Source organism: Bombina bombina, chromosome 10, assembly GCF_027579735.1.
Source record: "Bombina bombina isolate aBomBom1 chromosome 10, aBomBom1.pri, whole genome shotgun sequence".
NCBI classification, from domain to species: Eukaryota; Metazoa; Chordata; class Amphibia; order Anura; family Bombinatoridae; genus Bombina; species Bombina bombina.
The window spans coordinates 212856134-212879368 of NC_069508.1; the positions used below are offsets into that span (position 1 = coordinate 212856134).

Here is a 23235-nt window from a genome sequence, read left to right on the forward strand (position 1 = left end):
ATCAGGGGACAGCGGGCAGATTAATCTGCAAAGAGGTATGTAGCAGCTTATTATTTTCTGACAATGGAATTGATGAGAAAATTCTGCCATACCGATATAATGTAAACTCAGCCTTAAATGCAGTAGCAGCAACTGGTATCAGGCTGTCATGTATGTATATTTTACACTTCAGTATTCTGGGGAATGGCACTTCACTGGAATTATACTGTGTGCATAAGACTTTAGCCTAATTTGCAGGGACTAGCAACAGGCTTTTTAATAACACTTAATTTATGTTAAACGTTTTTTGCTGGCATGTAAAATCGTTTCATTTTCTGAGGTACTGGGTGAATAAAATATTTTGGGCACTATTTTTTTTTTTCCACTTGGCAGTTGTTTTATTTAATTTATGACAGTTTACTGATCTCTCTCACTGTTGTGTGTGAGGGGGAGGGGCCTTTTTTTGGCGCTTTTGCTATGCATCAAAAAATTCAGTCAGAAGCTCATTGTATTTCCTGCATGATCCGGTTCATCTCTACAGAACTCAGGGGTCTTCAAAACTTGTTTTGAGGGAGGTAATCACTCACAGCAGAGCTGTGAGATTGTAGTTGACTGTGATAAAAAACGTTTATTTCTGTAACTTTTTTTCTGCTATCAGGGCTAGTTATCCTTTGCTAATGGGAACAAGCCTTTGCTAAAATTGTGTTTTTTACAAAGATTTGATGCTATAACCTTTCAGTTTATTAACTTTCAACTGTCATAACTCTTTCTGTGCTTCTTATAGGCACAGTACGTTTTCATATTATAGTAAATTACTTGAAAAGTATTTCCAAGTTGCTAGTTTATTTGCTAGTGTGTTAAACATGTCTGATTCAGAGGAAGACATCTGTGCTATATGTGCTAATGCCAAAGTGGAGCCCAATAGAAATGTATGTACTAACTGCATTGATGCTACTTTAAATAAAAGTCAACCATCAGGGAGGGACAAGAAGCTCCCTAGCAATGATGGAAGTATCAAAGATAATTCGCTGGGCAGAGTCTAACTCTTGCCACCTGTCATTAATCCACATCCCGGGAGTGGAGAACTGGGAGGCGGATTTTTTAAGTCGTCAGACTTTTCATCCGGGGGAGTGGGAACTTCATCCGGAGGTCTTTGCCCAAATACTTCGACATTGGGGCAAACCAGAGATAGATCTCATGGCGTCTCGACAGAACGCCAAGCTTCCTCGTTACGGGTCCAGATCCAGGGATCCGGGAGCGGTCCTGATAGATGCCTTGACAGCACCTTGGACCTTCAGGATGGCTTATGTGTTTCCACCCTTCCCGATGCTTCCTCGATTGATTGCCAGAATCAAACAGGAGAGAGCATCAGTGATTCTAATAGCGCCTGCATGGCCACGCAGGACTTGGTATGCAGATCTGGTGGACATGTCATCCTGTCCACCTTGGTCTCTACCTCTGAAACAGGACCTTCTGATACAGGGTCCTTTCAAACATCAAAATCTAACTTCTCTGAAGCTGACTGCTTGGAAATTGAACGCTTGATTTTATCAAAACGTGGTTTTTCTGAGTCAGTTATTGATACCTTAATACAGGCTAGGAAGCCTGTTACCAGAAAGATTTACCATAAAATATGGCGTAAATACCTATATTGGTGCGAATCCAAAGGTTACTCTTGGAGTAAGGTTAGGATTCCTAGGATATTGTCTTTTCTACAAGAAGGTTTAGAAAAGGGTTTATCCGCTAGTTCCTTAAAGGGACAGATCTCAGCTCTGTCCATTCTGTTTGTCGTTTACTCTGGTCAGAGGAGAGGTCAAAAAGCTTCTGCTACCTCTCTCTCTTTTTGGCTTCGTAGCATAATACGTTTAGCTTATGAGACTGCTGGACAGCAGCCTCCTGAAAGAATTACAGCTCATTCTACTAGAGCTGTGGCTTCCACTTGGGCCTTTAAGAATGAGGCCTCTGTTGAACAGATTTGCAAGGCTGCAACTTGGTCTTCGCTTCATACTTTTTCCAAATTTTCCAAATTTGACACTTTTGCTTCTTCGGAGGCTATTTTTGGGAGAAAGGTTCTTCAGGCAGTGGTTCCTTCTGTATAAAGAGCCTGCCTGTCCCTCCCGTCATCCGTGTACTTTTGCTTTGGTATTGGTATCCCAGAAGTAATGATGACCCGTGGACTGATCACACTTAACAGGAGAAAACATAATTTATGCTTACCTGATAAATTCCTTTCTCCTGTAGTGTGATCAGTCCACGGCCCGCCCTGTTTTTTACGGCAGGTAAATATTTTTTTAAATTATACTCCAGTCACCACTACACCCTTTGGCTTCTCCTTTCTCGTTTGTCCTTGGTCGAATGACTGGAGGTGACGTAGAGGGGAGGAGCTATATGGCAGCTCTGCTGGGTGAATCCTCTTGCACTTCCTGTTGGGGAGGAGTAATATCCCAGAAGTAATGATGACCCGTGGACTGATCACACTACAGGAGAAAGGAATTTATCAGGTAAGCATAAATAATGTTTTTTACCTCTGTGATTACCTTGTATCTAAGCTTCTGCAGACTGCTTCCTTATTTCAAATCTTTTGACAGACTTGCATTTTAGCCAATCAGTGCTGACTCATAAATAACTCCACGTGTGTGAGCACTATATTGTTTATATGGCACACAATAACTAACACCCTCTAGCTGTGAAAACTGTCAAATGCATTCAGATAAGAGGCGGCCTTCAAGGGCTTATAAATTAGCATATGTGCCCAGCTAGGTTTTGCTTTTAACTAAGAATACCAATAGAACAAAGCGGATTTGATTATAAAAGTAAAGCCTATCTGAATCATGAAAGTTTAATTTGGACTTTACCGTCCCTTTAAAAATTGCTCTGCATCTGAACACAGTCACTGAGAGGTAAATGCAAAGCTCTTGAGATTTGCCATCCTAGAAATTGTCAATGGACGCTTTAAAAATATATTTACATACCCTGCTAGTGTAATATGGTAGTATCCACAGCAATGCTAAATAATGTGGTCAAGGTTAAAAACTGATCCCCAGAGAAAGCCAATTAACATTTTGTGGGATCAGGGGAGCATATATCTTATGGTTCTATAAAGTAAATGTATAATCTTTCACAGAGATGCCTTTGTTTACCCACCTCTGTATCACGTGTCTTCTTTCCAAACCTTACTTCTATTTACGTAACTTGTTGTCCCCTGAATGCAGAACTCACTGAACTGCCTGTTACAAACAGATCCAGAAGAGCACATTGTATAGAACCTTCAGTGTTATATTCTTCTTCTTTCACATTGAGCTGAATAAGCGTTTCATCTGTTTGATGCTTTTAATATATTCACAGTATTTGCCTAAAAATGAAAACCGTTATTAAAAGATGTTTATACGTTATAGAGGAAACAATTATATGCTCTGATTTTGTTAGAGTATGTAATTGTAGCACAAGTGACTGTAATGTATAATGTGTTTAAGCCCAGTAAAGGTACCAAGCGGAACTGATGCTCACTTAATAAGCAATTTCTCCAAAAGACCTTTATTCTTTTAAGCAGGGTCCATAGGTACAAACAACAATGTTTCAAGCCTGCAATAGGCTCTTAGTCATGTCTAAGAGCCTATTGCAGGCTTGAAACGTTGAGATGACATGACTAAGAGCCTATTGCAAGCTTGAAACGTTGAGATGACATGATTTAGAGCCTATTGCAGGCTTGAAACATTGAGATGATATGGCTAAGAGCCTATTGCAAGCTTGAAACGTTGAGATGACATGATTTAGAGCCTATTGCAGGCTTGAAACATTGAGATGACATGACTAAGAGCCTATTGCAAGCTTGAAATGTTGAGATGACATGACTAAGAGCCTATTTCAAGCTTGAAACATTGAGATGACATGATTTAGAGCCTGTTGCAAGCTGGAAACGTTGAGATGACATGACTAAGAGCCTATAGCAAGCATGAAACATTGTCCCAAGACAAACATTCAATACTTCTTGAAAAAGCCCCAAGGAAGGGGGGAAACGCGTTGAAGTTGGCCCACTGTTTTACCTTCAAAGGAAAAGAACCTTATTACCCCAAGCGTGAATTTAAAGACGTTTGGTAAGCCCTGCTCCTGAATCGGATCCTTTTGTTTTGGATACAGCCCAAACCTGAGTACAGCTGTTGACGACCGCACGCAAACCCCAAAACACGTAAGCGGAGACGTCACTCTGTTGCAGCCAAGGTAACCGGAATAGCCTAAGCAGCCTGCACCGCACACCGCCTTCACAGAGGATAGCGGTAAAGAAAATCAGCCTGCGATAGGTGACAAAGACCCAGAAAACTAAAGATTCAACAAGGGGATTTCCCACAGCACTCGAGAATTGCTAAGAGTGCACGGCTCCTGGCAGCCACCCCCACCAACGGACATAACGCCGGCCACCTCAGGTACCCCTCTCATATGCTAGTGTGATCCAATACTCTTCTGAGCAAGATCAACAGCATATGAGAGTGAACTGTTCACAATCTACATAGCCCTCACTTGATCGTCCTATTACCACTTGTACATATGACCGGTCAATCGCACTTTATTACCTGTCTGCATAGATAGACTCTGGCATTTTGGGCAGCTATTACTTGCTTAATTAGTTTTATTTCAGCTATTTTACTATTGTGATTTTTAACTAATTTGCCTTATTTCATTATTGTATTTTATTACTGGACGTCCAGTCTGCCAATATTTGTATTTATATGGTTTTATGTATTTTTAACATTCTTAGCTTAAGTGTAGCTCTGTGATTACTATTGATATCTTTGCTATATTGTTCTTATTTAGGATTAACCAGACATTAGTGTGTAGGATAGTTGATATACTTACCTATGGTTATTTGCTTGTTCGAGCTCATCTTTAGAGCTAGGTTATTCAATTCTTCCACTACACACCAGACACATATGTGTAATTTTATTTAGGCATATTGTTATATTCTTATTTTTTGCAATAAACATTCAAGTCTTTTATTAATTTTTGACCTTTTGTCTTATTTGCTATTTGCTCTTGATTATTATCCATTATTAATAGACTATTGTCACCTTTGCATTTTGGGTATAATCACTCCCTCTTGCTAACCTTGAGAATTACTCACTTTATTTATTTAATCACTACCTAGCAGTTAGCGCCAGTACTATCTCTCCCTATATTCTAACTTCATTTGGTCTCTGTGAGAGGGACCATTTTTGTACTTGGCTGGTAGAAATAAGCGCTGATTCTGACATCTCACATGAAACGTTGAGATGACATGATTTAGAGCCTATTGCAGGCTTTAAACGTTGAGATGACATGACTAAGAACCTATTGCAGGCTTGAAACATTGAAATGACATGATTTAGAGCCTATTGCAGGCTTGAAACCTTGAGATGACATGACTAAGAGCCTATTGCAGGCTTGAAACGTTGAAATGACATGATTTAGAGCCTATTGCAGAATTGAAACATTGAAATGACATGATTTAGAGCCTATTGCAGGCTTGAAACCTTGAGATGACACGACTAAGAGCCTATTGCAGGCTTGAAACGTTGAAATGACATGATTTAGAGCCTATTGCAGAATTGAAACGTTGAGGTGACAGGATTTAGAGCCTATTGCAGGCTTGAAGCTTTGAGATGACATGACTAAGAGCTTATTGCAGGCTTGAAATGTTGAGATGACATGACTAAGAGCTTATTGCAGGCTTGAAATGTTGAGATTACATGACTAAGAGCCTATTGCAGACTTGAAACTTTGAGATGACATGACTAAGAACCTATTGCAGGCTTGAAACGTTGAGATGACATGACTAAGAGCCTATTGCAGACTTGAAACGTTGAGATGGCATGACTAAGAGTCTATTGCAGGCTTGAAACGTTGAGATGACATGACTAAGAGTCTATTGCAGACTTGAAACATTGAGATGACATGACTAATAGCCTATTGCAGACTTGAAACGTTGAGATGACATGACTAAGAGCCTATTGCAGACTTGAAACGTTGAGATGACATGACTAAGAGCCTATTGCAGGCTTGAAGCTTTGAGATGACATGACTAAGAGCTTATTGCAGGCTTGAAATGTTGAGATGACATGACTAAGAGCTTATTGCAGGCTTGAAATGTTGAGATTACATGACTAAGAGCCTATTGCAGACTTGAAACTTTGAGATGACATGACTAAGAACCTATTGCAGGCTTGAAACGTTGAGATGACATGACTAAGAGCCTATTGCAGGCTTGAAACGTTAAGATGACATGACTAAGAGTCTATTGCAGACTTGAAACGTTGAGATGGCATGACTAAGAGTCTATTGCAGGCTTGAAACGTTGAGATGACATGACTAAGAGTCTATTGCAGACTTGAAACATTGAGATGACATGACTAATAGCCTATTGCAGACTTGAAACGTTGAGATGACATGACTAAGAGCCTATTGCAGACTTGAAACGTTGAGATGACATGACTAAGAGCCTATTGCAGGCTTGAAGCTTTGAGATGACATGACTAAGAGCTTATTGCAGGCTTGAAATGTTGAGATGACATGACTAAGAGCTTATTGCAGGCTTGAAATGTTGAGATTACATGACTAAGAGCCTATTGCAGACTTGAAACTTTGAGATGACATGACTAAGAACCTATTGCAAGCTTGAAACGTTGAGATGACATGACTAAGAGCCTATTGCAGGCTTGAAACGTTAAGATGACATGACTAAGAGTCTATTGCAGACTTGAAACGTTGAGATGGCATGACTAAGAGTCTATTGCAGGCTTGAAACGTTGAGATGACATGACTAAGAGTCTATTGCAGACTTGAAACATTGAGATGACATGACTAATAGCCTATTGCAGACTTGAAACGTTGAGATGACATGACTAAGAGCCTATTGCAGGCTTGAAACGTTGAGATGACATGACTAAGAGTCTATTGCAGACTTGAAACGTTGAGATGTCATGACTAAGAGCCTATTGCAGGCTTGAAACGTTGAGATGACATGACTAAGAGCCTATTTCAAGCTTGAAACATTGAGATGACATGATTTAGAGCCTGTTGCAAGCTGGAAACGTTGAGATGACATGACTAAGAGCCTATAGCAAGCATGAAACGGTGTCCCAAGACAAACATTCAATACTTCTTGAAAAAGCCCCAAGGAAGGGGGGAAACGCGTTGAAGTTGGCCCACTGTTTTACCTTCAAAGGAAAAGAACCTTATTACCCCAAGCGTGAATTTAAAGACGTTTGGTAAGCCCTGCTCCTGAATCGGATCCTTTTGTTTTGGATACAGCCCAAACCTGAGTACAGCTGTTGACGACCGCACGCAAACCCCAAAACACGTAAGCGGAGACGTCACTCTGTTGCAGCCAAGGTAACTGGAATAGCCTAAGCAGCCTGCACCGCACACCGCCTTCACAGAGGATAGCGGTAAAGAAAATCAGCCTGCGATAGGTGACAAAGACCCAGAAAACTAAAGATTCAACAAGGGGATTTCCCACAGCACTCGAGAATTGCTAAGAGTGCACGGCTCCTGGCAGCCACCCCCACCAACGGACATAACGCCGGCCACCTCAGGTACCCCTCTCATATGCTAGTGTGATCCAATACTCTTCTGAGCAAGATCAACAGCATATGAGAGTGAACTGTTCAAAATCTGCATAGCCCTCACTTGATCGTCCTATTACCACTTGTACATATGACCGGTCAATCGCACTTTATTACCTGTCTGCATAGATAGACTCTGGCATTTTGGGCAGCTATTACTTGCTTAATTAGTTTTATTTCAGCTATTTTACTATTGTGATTTTTAACTAATTTGCCTTATTTCATTATTGTATTTTATTACTGGACGTCCAGTCTGCCAATATTTGTATTTATATGGTTTTATGTATTTTTAACATTCTTAGCTTAAGTGTAGCTCTGTGATTACTATTGATATCTTTGCTATATTGTTCTTATTTAGGATTAACCAGACATTAGTGTGTAGGATAGTTGATATACTTACCTATTGTTATTTGCTTGTTCGAGCTCATCTTTAGAGCTAGGTTATTCAATTCTTCAACTACACACCAGACACATATGTGTAATTTTATTTAGGCATATTGTTATATTCTTATTTTTTGCAATAAACATTCAAGTCTTTTATTAATTTTTGACCTTTTGTCTTATTTGCTATTTGCTCTTGATTATTATCCATTATTAATAGACTATTGTCACCTTTGCATTTTGGGTATAATCACTCCCTCTTGCTAACCTTGAGAATTACTCACTTTATTTATTTAATCACTACCTAGCTGTTAGCGCCAGTACTATCTCTCCCTATATTCTAACCTCATTTGGTCTCTGTGAGAGGGACCATTTTTGTACTTGGCTGGTAGAAATAAGCGCTGATTCTGACATCTCACATGAAACGCTGAGATGACATGATTTAGAGCCTATTGCAGGCTTTAAACGTTGAGATGACATGACTAAGAACCTATTGCAGGCTTGAAACATTGAAATGACATGATTTAGAGCCTATTGCAGGCTTGAAACCTTGAGATGACATGACTAAGAGCCTATTGCAGGCTTGAAACGTTGAAATGACATGATTTAGAGCCTATTGCAGAATTGAAACGTTGAGGTGACAGGATTTAGAGCCTATTGCAGGCTTGAAACATTGAGATGACATGATTTAGAGCCTATTGCAGGCTTGAAGCTTTGAGATGACATGACTAAGAGCTTATTGCAGGCTTGAAATGTTGAGATGACATGACTAAGAGCTTATTGCAGGCTTGAAATGTTGAGATTACATGACTAAGAGCCTATTGCAGACTTGAAACTTTGAGATGACATGACTAAGAACCTATTGCAGGCTTGAAACGTTGAGATGACATGACTAAGAGCCTATTGCAGGCTTGAAACGTTAAGATGACATGACTAAGAGTCTATTGCAGACTTGAAACGTTGAGATGGCATGACTAAGAGTCTATTGCAGGCTTGAAACGTTGAGATGACATGACTAAGAGTCTATTGCAGACTTGAAACATTGAGATGACATGACTAATAGCCTATTGCAGACTTGAAACGTTGAGATGACATGACTAAGAGCCTATTGCAGACTTGAAACGTTGAGATGACATGACTAAGAGCCTATTGCAGGCTTGAAGCTTTGAGATGACATGACTAAGAGCTTATTGCAGGCTTGAAATGTTGAGATGACATGACTAAGAGCTTATTGCAGGCTTGAAATGTTGAGATTACATGACTAAGAGCCTATTGCAGACTTGAAACTTTGAGATGACATGACTAAGAACCTATTGCAGGCTTGAAACGTTGAGATGACATGACTAAGAGCCTATTGCAGGCTTGAAACGTTAAGATGACATGACTAAGAGTCTATTGCAGACTTGAAACGTTGAGATGGCATGACTAAGAGTCTATTGCAGGCTTGAAACGTTGAGATGACATGACTAAGAGTCTATTGCAGACTTGAAACATTGAGATGACATGACTAATAGCCTATTGCAGACTTGAAACGTTGAGATGACATGACTAAGAGCCTATTGCAGACTTGAAACGTTGAGATGACATGACTAAGAGCCTATTGCAGGCTTGAAACGTTGAGATGACATGACTAAGAGTCTATTGCAGACTTGAAACGTTGAGATAACATGACTAAGAGCCTATTGCAGGCTTGAAACGTTGATATGACATGACTAAGAGCCTATTGCAGACTTGAAACGTTGAAATGACATGACTAAGAGCCTATTGCAGGCTTGAAACGTTAAGATGACATGACTAAGAGTCTATTGCAGACTTGAAACGTTGAGATGGCATGACTAAGAGTCTATTGCAGGCTTGAAACGTTGAGATGACATGACTAAGAGTCTATTGCAGACTTGAAACTTTGAGATGACATGACTAAGAGCCTATTGCAAGCTTCAAACGTTGAGATGACATGACTAAGAGTCTATTGCAGACTTGAAACTTTGAGATGACATGACTAAGAGCCTATTGCAGGCTTGAAACGTTGAGATGACATGACTAAGAGTCTATTGCAGACTTGAAACTTTGAGATGACATGACTAAGAACCTATTGCAGGCTTGAAACGTTGAGATGACATGACTAAGAGCCTATTGCAGGCTTGAAACTTTGTTGAAACTTTGTTGTTTGTACCTATGGACCCTGCTTAAAAAACTAAACATCTTTTGGATAAATTGGTGGCTGGAAAAGTGTGAATTTTCATTGTGCAGTAGAGACCTGGCTGGTCTCTTTCAGTGCCCCACTTTGGAGATACCAAGGGAACGAAGAAAAGTCTATATTAAGAGTTGTTTAAAATTGTAATCTCTATCGGAATTCTGAAAGAAAAAATTTGGGTTTCATGTCCCTTTAAAATCATATAAAATAACACAACATTCTGGTTACTCAGAGGGGTGGCTTAACCCATTGTGACAACGTCCCTGTCTAAACTGACAAAGAAAGATAATTTGCACCAAAAATCATCATATATAGAATTTACCAAATATCATCTACTTTTACACTAACTTCTCCAATTTATTTTGATGCCTGTAATTTTATTAGTTCAGATAAACATGGGTCTATGAGACCTAACATCAACAAAATTACGCTAGCATCGCTAAATTCAGAATACCAAAATCCAGAATTATCCTGAAATCCAAACCTTTATGAATTCATGATTTAGATAGAACATGCAATTTTAAAGAATGTTCCAATTTATTTCCTATATCTAATTTGCTCTGTTCTTTTGGTATCCTTTGTTTAAAGGCATACCTAAGTAGTCTCTGTAGCAGTAATGCTAGTAGGAGATGACAGCTGATTGGAGACATATGTGCCTCTTTGCATTGGCTCATCAGATGTGTTTAGCTAGCTCCCAGCAGTGCTTTGCTGCTCCTTCAGAGCAAGAATATAAAGCAAATTTGATAATAGAAGTAAATTGGTAGAAAAACAGTGGGTTTCATGTCCTTTTAAATTCATAATTTCAACACTGACTTTTTGTTTTTGTTTTTTTAGGTTTTCCGAGGACGCTGGTGCAGGCTGATGCGCTGAATACAATCTGTGACCTTGATCTAGTAATAAGTTTAAACATCCCTTTTGAAACACTAAAAGATCGTCTGAATGCACGCTGGCTGCACCTTGCAAGTGGCAGAGTATACAATCTGGAATTCAACCCTCCGCAAGTACATGTAAGAACAGGCAATGCAGAATGTGTTATGTAATAACTCCACTCCCTATTGTTGTTCCAAGGTGCATCCGATCAGAGCCAATTGAAATGTTTTTATTTTTTTATTATCAGCTACAGATCAGGTTATAATCCCAGAAACCCTTCTATAAAGCTACATGCCAGACCACAGATCAGGTTATAGTCCCAGAAACCCTTCTATAAAGCTACATGCCAGCTCACAGATCAGGTGTATAATCCCAGAAACCCTTCTATAAGAGCTACATGCCAGACCAGAGAACAGGTGTATAGTCCCAGAAACCCTTCTATAAAGCTACATGCCAGACCACAGATCAGGTTATAATCCCAGAAACCCTTCTATAAAGCTACATGCCAGACCACAGATCAGGTTATAGTCCCAGAAACCCTTCTATAAAGCTACATGCCAGCTCACAGATCAGGTGTATAATCCCAGAAACCCTTCTATAAGAGCTACATGCCAGACCAGAGAACAGGTGTATAGTCCCAGAAACCCTTCTATAAAGCTACATGCCAGACCACAGATCAGGTTATAATCCCAGAAACCCTTCTATAAAGCTGCATGCCAGACCACAGATCAGGTTATAATCCCAGAAACCCTTCTATAAAGCTACATGCCAGACCACAGATCAGGTTATAATCCCAGAAACCCTTCTATAAAGCTACATGCCAGAACACAGATCAGGTTATAGTCCCAGAAACCCTTCTATAAAGCTACATGCCAGACCACAGATCAGGTTATAGTCCCAGAAACCCTTCTATAAAGCTACATGCCAGACCACAGATCAGGTTATAGTCCCAGACACCCTTCTATAAAGATACATGCCAGACCACAGATCAGGTGTATAGTCCCAGAAACCCTTCTATAAAGCTACATGCCAGACTACAGATCAGGTGTATAGTCCCAGAAACCCTTCTATAAAGCTACATGCCAGACCACAGATCAGGTGTATAATCCCAGAAACCCTTCTATAAGAGCTACATGCCAGACCACAGATCAGGTTATAGTCCCAAAAACCCTTCTATAAGAGCTACATGCCAGACCACAGATCAGGTGTATAATCCCAGAAACCCTTCTATAAAGCTACATGCCAGACCACAGATCAGGTTATAGTCCCAGAAACCCTTCTATAAAGCTACATGCCAGAACACAGATCAGGTTATAATCCCAGAAACCCTTCTATAAAGCTACATGCCAGACCACAGATCAGGTTATAATCCCAGAAACCCTTCTATAAAGCTACATGCCAGACCACAGATCAGGTTATAATCCCAGAAACCCTTCTATAAAGCTACATGCCAGAACACAGATCAGAATATAGTCCCAGAAACCCTTCTATAAAGCTACATGCCAGACCACAGATCAGGTTATAGTCCCAGAAACCCTTCTATAAAGCTACATGCCAGACCACAGATCAGGTGTATAATCCCAGAAACCCTTCTATAAGAGCTACATGCCAGACCACAGATCAGGTTATAGTCCCAGAAACCCTTCTATAAGAGCTACATGCCAGACCACAGATCAGGTGTATAATCCCAGAAACCCTTCTATAAAGCTACATGCCAGACCACAGATCAGGTTATAGTCCCAGAAACCCTTCTTTAAAGCTACATGCCAGACCACAGATCAGGTGTATAATCCCAGAAACCCTTCTATAAAGCTACATGCCAGACCACAGATCAGGTTATAATCCCAGAAACCCTTCTATAAAGCTACATGCCAGACCACAGATCAGGTGTATAGTCCCAGAAACCCTTCTATAAGAGCTACATGCCAGAACACAGATCAGGTTATAATCCCAGAAACCCTTCTATAAGAGCTACATGCTAGAACACAGATCAGGTTATAGTCCCAGAAACCCTTCTATAAAGCTACATGCCAGACCACAGATCAGATGTATAATCCCAGAAACCCTTCTATAAAGCTACATGCCAGACCACAGATCAGATGTATAATCCCAGAAACCCTTCTATAAAGCTACATGCCAGACCATAGATCAGGTTATAGTCCCAGAAACCCTTCTATAAAGCTACATGCCAGACCAGAGAACAGGTGTATAGTCCCAGAAACCCTTCTATAAAGCTACAAGCCAGACCACAGATCAGGTTATAATCCCAGAAACCCTTCTATAAGAGCTACATGTCAGAACACAGATCAGATTATAGTCCCAGAAACCTTTCTATAAAGCTACATGCCAGACCACAGATCAGGTGTATAGTCCTAGGAACCCTTCTATAAGAGTTACATGCCAGACCACAGATCAGGTTATAGCCCCAGAAACCCTTCTATAAAGCTACATGCCAGACCACAGATCAGGTTGCTACATGCCAGACCACAGATCAGGTTATAATCCCAGAAACCCTTCTATAAAAGCTACATGCCAGACCACAGATCAGGTTATAATCCCAGAAACCCTTCTATAAAGCTACATGCCAGACCACAGATCAGGTTATAGTCCCAGAAACCCTTCTATAAAGCTACATGACAGACCACAGATCAGGTTATAGTCCCAGACACCCTTCTATAAAGCTACATGCCAGACCACAGATCAGGTGTATAGTCCCAGAAACCCTTCTATAAAGCTACATGCCAGACTACAGATCAGGTGTATAGTCCCAGAAACCCTTCTATAAAGCTACATGCCAGACCACAGATCAGGTTATAGTCCCAGAAACCCTTCTATAAGAGCTACATGCCAGACCACAGATCAGGTGTATAATCCCAGAAACCCTTCTATAAAGCTACATGCCAGACCACAGATCAGGTTATAGTCCCAGAAACCCTTCTATAAAGCTACATGCCAGAACACAGATCAGGTTATAATCCCAGAAACCCTTCTATAAAGCTACATGCCAGACCACAGATCAGGTTATAATCCCAGAAACCCTTCTATAAAGCTACATGCCAGAACACAGATCATGTTATAATCCCAGAAACCCTTCTATAGGAGCTACATGCCAGAACACAGATCAGGTGTATAGTCCCAGAAACCCTTCTATAAAGCTACATGCCAGACCACAGATCAGGTGTATAATCCCAGAAACCCTTCTATAAAGCTACATGCCAGACCACAGATCAGGTTATAATCCCAGAAACCCTTCTATAAAGCTACATGCCAGACCACAGATCAGGTGTATAGTCCCAGAAACCCTTCTATAAGAGCTACATGCCAGAACACAGATCAGGTTATAATCCCAGAAACCCTTCTATAAGAGCTACATGCCAGAACACAGATCAGGTTATAGTCCCAGAAACCCTTCTATAAAGCTACATGCCAGACCACAGATCAGATGTATAATCCCAGAAACCCTTCTATAAAGCTACATGCCAGACCATAGATCAGGTTATAGTCCCAGAAACCCTTCTATAAAGCTACATGCCAGACCAGAGAACAGGTGTATAGTCCCAGAAACCCTTCTATAAAGCTACATGCCAGACCACAGATCAGGTTATAATCCCAGAAACCCTTCTATAAGAGCTACATGCCAGAACACAGATCAGATTATAGTCCCAGAAACCCTTCTATAAAGCTACATGCCAGACCACAGATCAGGTGTATAGTCCTAGGAACCCTTCTATAAAGCTACATGCCAGACCACAGATCAGGTGTATAGTCCCAGAAACCCTTCTATAAAGCTACATGCCAGACCACAGATCAGGTTATAGTCCCAGAAACCCTTCTATAAAGCTACATGCCAGCTCACAGATCAGGTGTATAGTCCCAGAAACCCTTCTATAAAGCTACATGCCAGACCACAGATCAGGTTATAGTCCCAGAAACCCTTCTATAAAGCTACATGCCAGACCACAGATCAGGTTATAGTCCCAGAAACCCTTCTATTAAGCTACATGCCAGACCACAGATCAGGTTATTGTCCCAGAAACCCTTCTATAAAGCTACATGCCAGCCCACAGATCAGGTGTATAGTCCCAGAAACCCTTCTATATAGCTACATGCTAGACCAGAGAACAGGTGTATAGTCCCAGAAACCCTTCTATAAAGCTACATGCCAGCCCACAGATCAGGTGTATAGTCCCAGAAACCCTTCTATAAAGCTACATGCCAGACCACAGATCAGGTTATAGTCCCAGAAACCCTTCTATAAAGCTACATGCCAGCTCACAGATCAGGTGTATAGTCCCAGAAACCCTTCTATAAAGCTACATGCCAGCTCACAGATCAGGTGTACAGTCCCAGAAACACTTCTATAAAGCTACATGCCAGACCACAGATCAGGTTATAGTCCGAGAAACCCTTCTATTAAGCTACATGCCAGACCACAGATCAGGTTATTGTCCCAGAATCCCTTCTATAAAGCTACATGCCAGACCACAGATCAGGTTATAGTCCCAGAAACCCTTCTATAAAGCTACATGCCAGACCACAGATCAGGTGTATAGTCCTAAGAACCCTTCTATAAGAGCTACATGCCAGACTACAGATAAGGTGTATAGTCCCAGAAACCCTTATATAAAACTACATGCCAGACCACAGATCAGGTGTATAGTCCCAGAAACCCTTCTATAAGACTACATGCCAGACCACAGATCAGGTGTATAGTCCTAAGAACCCTTCTATAAGAGCTACATGCCAGACTACAGATAAGGTGTATAGTCCCAGAAACCCTTATATAAAACTACATGCCAGACCACAGATCAGGTGTAAAGTCCCAGAAACCCTTTTATAAGAGTTACATGTCAGACTACAGATCAGGTGTATAGTCACAGAAACCCTTCTATAAGAGCTACATGACAGACCAATGATCAGGTGTAAAGTCCCAGAAACCCTTCTATAAGAGCGACATGCCAGACCACAGATCAGGTGTAAAGTCCCAGAAACTCTTTTATAAGAGCTACATGCCAGACCACAGATCAGGTGTATAGTCCCAGAAACCCTTCTATAAAGCTACATGCCAGACCACAGATCAGGTGTATAGTCCCAGAACCCCTTCTATAAAGCTACATGCCAGACCACAGATCAGGTTATAGTCCCAGAAACCCTTCTATAAAGCTACATGCCAGACCGCAGATCAAATGTATAATCCCAGAAACCCTTCTATAAAGCTACATGCCAGACCACATATCAGGTGTATAGTCCCAGAAACCATTCTATAAAGCTACATGCCAGACCACAGATCAGGTGTATAGTCCCAGAAACCCTTCTATAAGAGCTACATGCCAGACCACAGATCAGGTGTATAGTCCCAGAAACCCTTCTATAAAAGCTACATGCCAGACCACAGATCAGGTGTATAGTCCTAGAAACCCTTCTATAAGAGCTACATGCCAGACCACAGATCATGTGTATAGTCCCAGAAAGACTTCTATAAGAGCTACATGCCAGACCACAGATCAGGTGTATAGTCCCAGAAACCCTTCTATAAGAGCTACATGCCAGACCACAGATCACATGTATAGTCCCAGAAAGTCTTCTATAAGAGCTACATGCCAGACCACAGATCAGGTGTATAGTCCCAGAAACCCTTCTATAAGAGCTACATGCCAGACCACAGATCAGGTGTATAGTCCTAGGAAGAAATATGGTGTAGTGGCCAAGCGCTGAGACAATCCCTAAGCTGAATACAAATAGAGGGCCTAACCAACCCCCAAAGGAAAGAACTAGCAATGAAATAATATGTACAGCGCCAATAAAGGCTAAGGGATAAATATAAACACTAAAAAATGAGGTGTTAGACTGCCAGGGCTAAAATGATAATTTAATACAAATGATAAAATGATAATTTGATACAAATGGTGGATAAAAACAATAATGTAAGTTAAAAAATGACCAGTAATATGTGTCAAATCCCTATAATAAAAACTCACAATTACGTTAAATAACAGTTAAGGTCCTGGATCCATGGGTTATGTGATGAGAAAATATGAAATAATAATAATGTAAACTCCACGTGTAGGTGTGAGTAAACAAATAAGTAAATGAATAAGTGAACAAATGTGCAAAGTGTTTTTACAGCATGGGTGAGCAGTAAACACACGAGTGTGATAATGAAGATATGAACAGTGTATACATATACAAGAAAAACAATCCAAAAAGTAATAATCAAAAGACAAAAAATAGCTGAACAGTCCTGTTGATAGCACTGCAGTGCAAAAAATGATAATCACAAGTGAGTGAATACAAATGAGTGAAAAAATGTGGAAAAATGAGATGAGGTGACACAGTGATGTGAAAAAATAAAAATACGAAAAAATAAGAGAAAATAGGTCAAAAATCCGGTGAAAAAACGAAAAAACAAAAATGATGTTCAACAAATGTTAATAAAGATCAATAAAGATCAAAAATTGTGTTGTAATCCAAATGAATAACAGTAAAATAGAAATAGAATCACATGAAAGAACCTTGAATCCTGAGGGGGAAAGTTCCCAGGTGAATCCTGACAGCGGTCAGCTGCTTGTCCAATGTCCTAGAAATGTCCCTGTAAGAAAAGGATTAACATAGCGTAACAAGTCCTTAAAATAGTTAGAATCTTAAAATGGTGCTTACCAATAGGTCTACGCGTTTCGGCCCCAAAAAAAGGCCTTTATCAAGACTGCTGGATTGGTAATCTGAGAGGCTTTAAATAACAGTATCACTTAAGTGACCGGATGTAGCTCTGAGGTGCACTTCCGGTTTCGCCATAGGATGAAAAAAGTGTTTAACATGTATAGAATATGTATAGAATATGTCACTCAGAGATAATATTGTCCTATATTTTATTCCTAAAATTTGTATATGTATATTTGATTAAAAGTCGCCACTCGAGTTAGAAGATGTAGTTTAAAGATGTATTTTTATATATTGAGGCTCGATCGAGCCTCAATATATAAAAATAAAAATAAAAATACATCTTTAAACTACATCTTCTAACTCGAGTTCATTATTTTAGGCTATTAAAAATATAAGATCAGCTATAAAAAGTCTATCCCCGTAAACCGGAAGTGACATCACGACTATGGGTGCTTAAGATACACTGAGCCTAATGACATTCAAGTGGCGACTTTTAATCAAATATACATATACAAATTTTAGGAATAAAATATAGGACAATATTATCTCTGAGTGACATATTCTATACATATTCTATACATGTTAAACACTTTTTTCATCCTATGGCGAAACCGGAAGTGCACCTCAGAGCTACATCCGGTCACTTAAGTGATACTGTTATTTAAAGCCTCTCAGATTACCAATCCAGCAGTCTTGATAAAGGCCTTTTTTTGGGGCCGAAACGCGTAGACCTATTGGTAAGCACCATTTTAAGATTCTAACTATTTTAAGGACTTGTTACGCTATGTTAATCCTTTTCTTACAGGGACATTTCTAGGACATTGGACAAGCAGCTGACCGCTGTCAGGATTCACCTGGGAACTTTCCCCCTCAGGATTCAAGGTTCTTTCATGTGATTCTATTTCTATTTTACTGTTATTCATTTGGATTACAACACAATTTTTGATCTTTATTGATCTTTATTAACATTTGTTGAACATCATTTTTGTTTTTTCGTTTTTTTCACCGGATTTTTGACCTATTTTCTCTTATTTTTTCGTATTTTTATTTTTTCACATCACTGTGTCACCTCATCTCATTTTTCCACATTTTTTCACTCATTTGTATTCACTCACTTGTGATTATCATTTTTTGCACTGCAGTGCTATCAACAGGACTGTTCAGCTATTTTTTGTCTTTTGATTATTACTTTTTGGATTGTTTTTCTTGTATATGTATACACTGTTCATATCTTCATTATCACACTCGTGTGTTTACTGCTCACCCATGCTGTAAAAACACTTCGCACATTTGTTCACTTATTCATTTACTTATTTGTTTACTCACACCTACACGTGGAGTTTACATTATTATTATTTCATATTTTCTCATCACATAACCCATGGATCCATGACCTTAACTGTTATTTAACGTAATTGTGAGTTTTTATTATAGGGATTTGACACATATTACTGGTCATTTTTTAACTTACATTATTGTTTTTATCCACCATTTGTATCAAATTATCATTTTATCATTTGTATTAAATTATCATTTTAGCCCTGGCAGTCTAACACCTCATTTTTTAGTGTTTATATTTATCCCTTAGCCTTTATTGGCGCTGTACATATTATTTCAATGTATAGTCCTAGGAACCCTTATATAAGAGCTACATGCCAGACCACAGATCAGATGTATAGTCCCAGAAACCCTTCTATAAATCTACATGTCAGAACACAGATCAGGTGTATAGTCCCACAAACCCTTCTATAAAGCTACATGCCAGACCACATATCAGATGTATAGTCCCAGAAACCCTTCTATAAGAGTTACATGCCAGACCACAGATCAGGTGTATAGTCCCAGAAACCCTTCTATAAAGCTACATGCCAGACCGCAGATCAGGTGTATAGTCCCAGAAACCCTTCTATAAAGCTACATGCCAGACCACAGATCAGGTGTATAGTCCCAGAAACCCTTCTATAAGAGCTACATGCCAGACCGCAGATCACATGTATAGTCCCAGAAACCCTTCTATAAGAGCTACATGCCAGAACACAGATCAGGTGTATAGTCCCAGAAACCCTTCTATTAAGCTACATGCCAGACCACAGATCAGATGTATAGTCCCAGAAACCATTCTATAAAACTACATGCCAGACCACAGATCAGGTGTATAGTCCCAGAAACCCTTCTATAAAGCTACATGCCAGACCACAGATCAGGTTATAGTCCCAGAAACCCTTCTATAAGAGCTACATGCCAGACCACAGATCAGATGCCTAGTCCCAGAAACCCTTTTATAAGAGCTACATGCCAGACCACAGATCAGGTGTATAGTCCCAGAAACCCTTCTATAAAGCTACATGCCAGACCACAGATCAGGTGTATAGTCCCAGAAACCCTTCTATAAAGCTACATGCCAGACCACAGATCAGGTTATAGTCCCAGAAACCCTTCTATAAAGCTACATGCCAGACCACAGCTCAGGTTATAGTCCCAGAAACCCTTCTATAAAGCTACATGCCAGACCACAGATCAGGTGTATAGTCCCAGAAACCCTTCTATAAGAGCTACATGCCAGACCACAAATCAGGTGTATTGTCCCAGAAACCGTTCTATAAGATCTACATGCCATACCACAAATCAGATGTATAGTCCCAGAAACCCTTCTATAAGAGCTACATGCCAGACCACAGATCAGGTGTATAGTCCCAGAAACCCTTCTATAAGAGCTACATGCCAGACCACAGATCAGATGTATAGTCCTAGAAACCCTTCTTTAAAGCTACATGCCAGACCACAGATCAGGTGTATAGTCCCAGAAACCCTTCTATAAAGCTACATGCCAGACCACAGATCAGGTTATAGTCCCAGAAACCCTTCTATAAGAGCTACATGCCAGACCACAGATCAGGTGTATAGTCCCAGCAACCCTTCTATAAGAGCTATATGCCAGACCACAGATCAGATGCATAGTCCCAGAAACCATTTTAGAAGAGCTACATGCCAGAAAACAGATAAGGTGTATAGTCCCAGAAACCCTTCTATAAGAACTACATGACAGGCCACAGATCAGGTGTATAGTCCCAGAAACCCTTCTATAAAGCTACATGCCAGACCACAGATCAGGTGTATAGTCCCAGAAACCCTTCTATAAGAGCTACATGCCAGACCACAGATCATGTGTATAGTCCCCGATACCCTTCTATAAGAGCTACATGCCAGACCACAGAGCAGGTGTATAGTCCCAGAAACCCTTCTATTAGAGCTACAAGCCAGACCACAGATCACATGTATAGTCCCAGAAACCCTTCTATAATAGCTACATGCCAGACCACAGATCACATGTATAGTCCCAGAAACCCTTCTATAGGAACTACATGCCAGACCACAGATCACATGTATAGTACCAGAAACCCTTCTATAAGAACTACATGCCAGACCACAGATCAGGTGTATAGTCACAGAAACCCTTATATAAGAGCTACATGCCAGACCACAGATCAGGTGTATTGTCCCAGAAACCCTTATATAAGAGCTACATGCCAGACCACAGATCAGATGTATAGTCCTAGAAACCCTTCTATAAAGCTGCATGCCAGACCACAGATCAGGTGTATAGTTCCAGAAACCCTTCTATAAGAGCTACATGCCAGACCACAGATCAGGTGTATAGTCCCAGAAACCCTTCTATATAGCTACATGCCAGGCCACAGATCAGATGTATAATCCCAGAAACCCTTATATAAGAGCTACATGCCAGACCACAGATCAGATGTATAGTCCCAGAAACCCTTCTATAAAGCTACATGCCAGAGCACAAATCAGATGTATAGTCCCAGAAACCCTTCTATAAGAGCTACATGCCAGACCACAGATCAGGTGTATAGTCCCAGAAACCCTTCTATAAGATCTACATGCCAGACCACAGATCAGGTGTATAGTCCCAGAAACCCTTCTATAAGAGCTATATGTCAGACCACAGATCAGGTGTATAATCCCAGAAAACCTTCTATAAGAGCTACATGCCAGACCACAGATCAGGTGTATAGTCCCAGATACCCTTCTATAAGAACTACATGCCAGACCACAGATCACATGTATAGTCCCAGAAAGTCTTCTATAAGAGCTACATGCCAGACCACAGATCAGGTGAATTGTTCCAGAAACCATTCTATAAGAGCTACATGCCAGACCGCAAATCACATGTATAGTCCCAGAAACCCTTCTATAAGAGTTACATGCCAGACCACAGATCAGGTGTATAGTCCCAGAAACCTTTCTATAAAGCTACATGCCAGACCGCAGATCACATGTATAGTTCCAGAAACCCTTCTATAAGAGTTACATGCCAGACCACAGATCAGGTGTATAGTCCCAGAAACCCTTCTATAAGAACTACATGGCAGACCACAGATCAGATGTATAGTCCCAGAAACCCTTCTATAAGAGCTACATGCCAGACTACAGATCAGGTGTATAGTCCCAGATACCCTTCTATAAGAACTTCATGCCAGACCACAGATCAGGTTTATAGTCCCAGAAACCCTTATATAAGAACTACATGCCAGACCACAGATCAGATGTATAGTCCCAGAAACCCTTCTATAAGAGGTACATGCCAGACCGCAGATCACATGTATAGTCCCAGAAACCCTTCTATAAGAGTTACATGCCAGACCACAGATCAGGTGTATAGTCCCAGAAACCCTTCTATAAAGCTACATGCCAGACCGCAGATCACATGTATAGTTCCAGAAACCCTTCTATAAGAGTTACATGCCAGACCACAGATCAGATGTTTAGTCCCAGAAACCCTTCTATAAGAACTACATGGCAGACCACAGATCAGATGTATAGTCCCAGAAACCCTTCTATAAGAGTTACATGCCAGACCACAGATCAGGTGTATAGTCCCAGAAACCCTTCTATAAAGCTACATGCCAGACCGCAGATCACATGTGTAGTTCCAGAAACCCTTCTATAAGAGTTACATGCCAGACCACAGATCAGGTGTTTAGTCCCAGAAACCCTTCTATAAGAGTTACATGCCAGACCACAGATCAGGTGTTTAGTCCCAGAAACCCTTCTATAAGAACTACATGGCAGACCACAGATCAGATGTATAGTCCCAGAAACCCTTCTATAAAGCTACATGCCAGACCACAGATCAGGTGTATAGTCCCAGAAACCCTACTATAAGAACTACATGCCAGACCACAGATCAGATGTATAGTCCCAGAAACTCTTCTATAAGACTACATGCCAGACCACAGATCAGGTGTATAGTCCCAGAAACCCTTCTATAAGAGCTACATGCCAGACCACAGATCAGGTGTTTAGTCCCAGAAACCCTTCTATAAGAGCTACATGCCAGACCACAGATCAGGTGTATAGTCCCAGAAACCCTTCTATAAGAGCTACATGCCAGACCACAGATCAGGTGTATAATCCCAGAAACCCTTCTATAAGAGCTACATGCCAGACCACAGATCAGGTGTATAGTCCCAGATACCCTTCTATAAGAACTACATGCCAGACCACAGATCACATGTATAGTCCCAGAAAGCCTTC

The 23235-nt window shown here is 40.5% G+C and overlaps 1 protein-coding gene across 2 annotated transcripts in view; it reads left to right on the top strand.

Moving 5' to 3' along the window:
- AK4 (adenylate kinase 4) overlaps nucleotides 1-23235 on the top strand; it is a 373778-nt gene that overhangs the window by 255861 nt on the left and 94682 nt on the right. For both annotated transcript variants that reach the window (XM_053693679.1, XM_053693678.1), the window contains exon 4: nucleotides 10984-11156. In XM_053693679.1, coding sequence (XP_053549654.1) covers nucleotides 10984-11156 — 173 coding nt within the window. The remainder of the gene's footprint in view (nucleotides 1-10983; nucleotides 11157-23235) is intronic.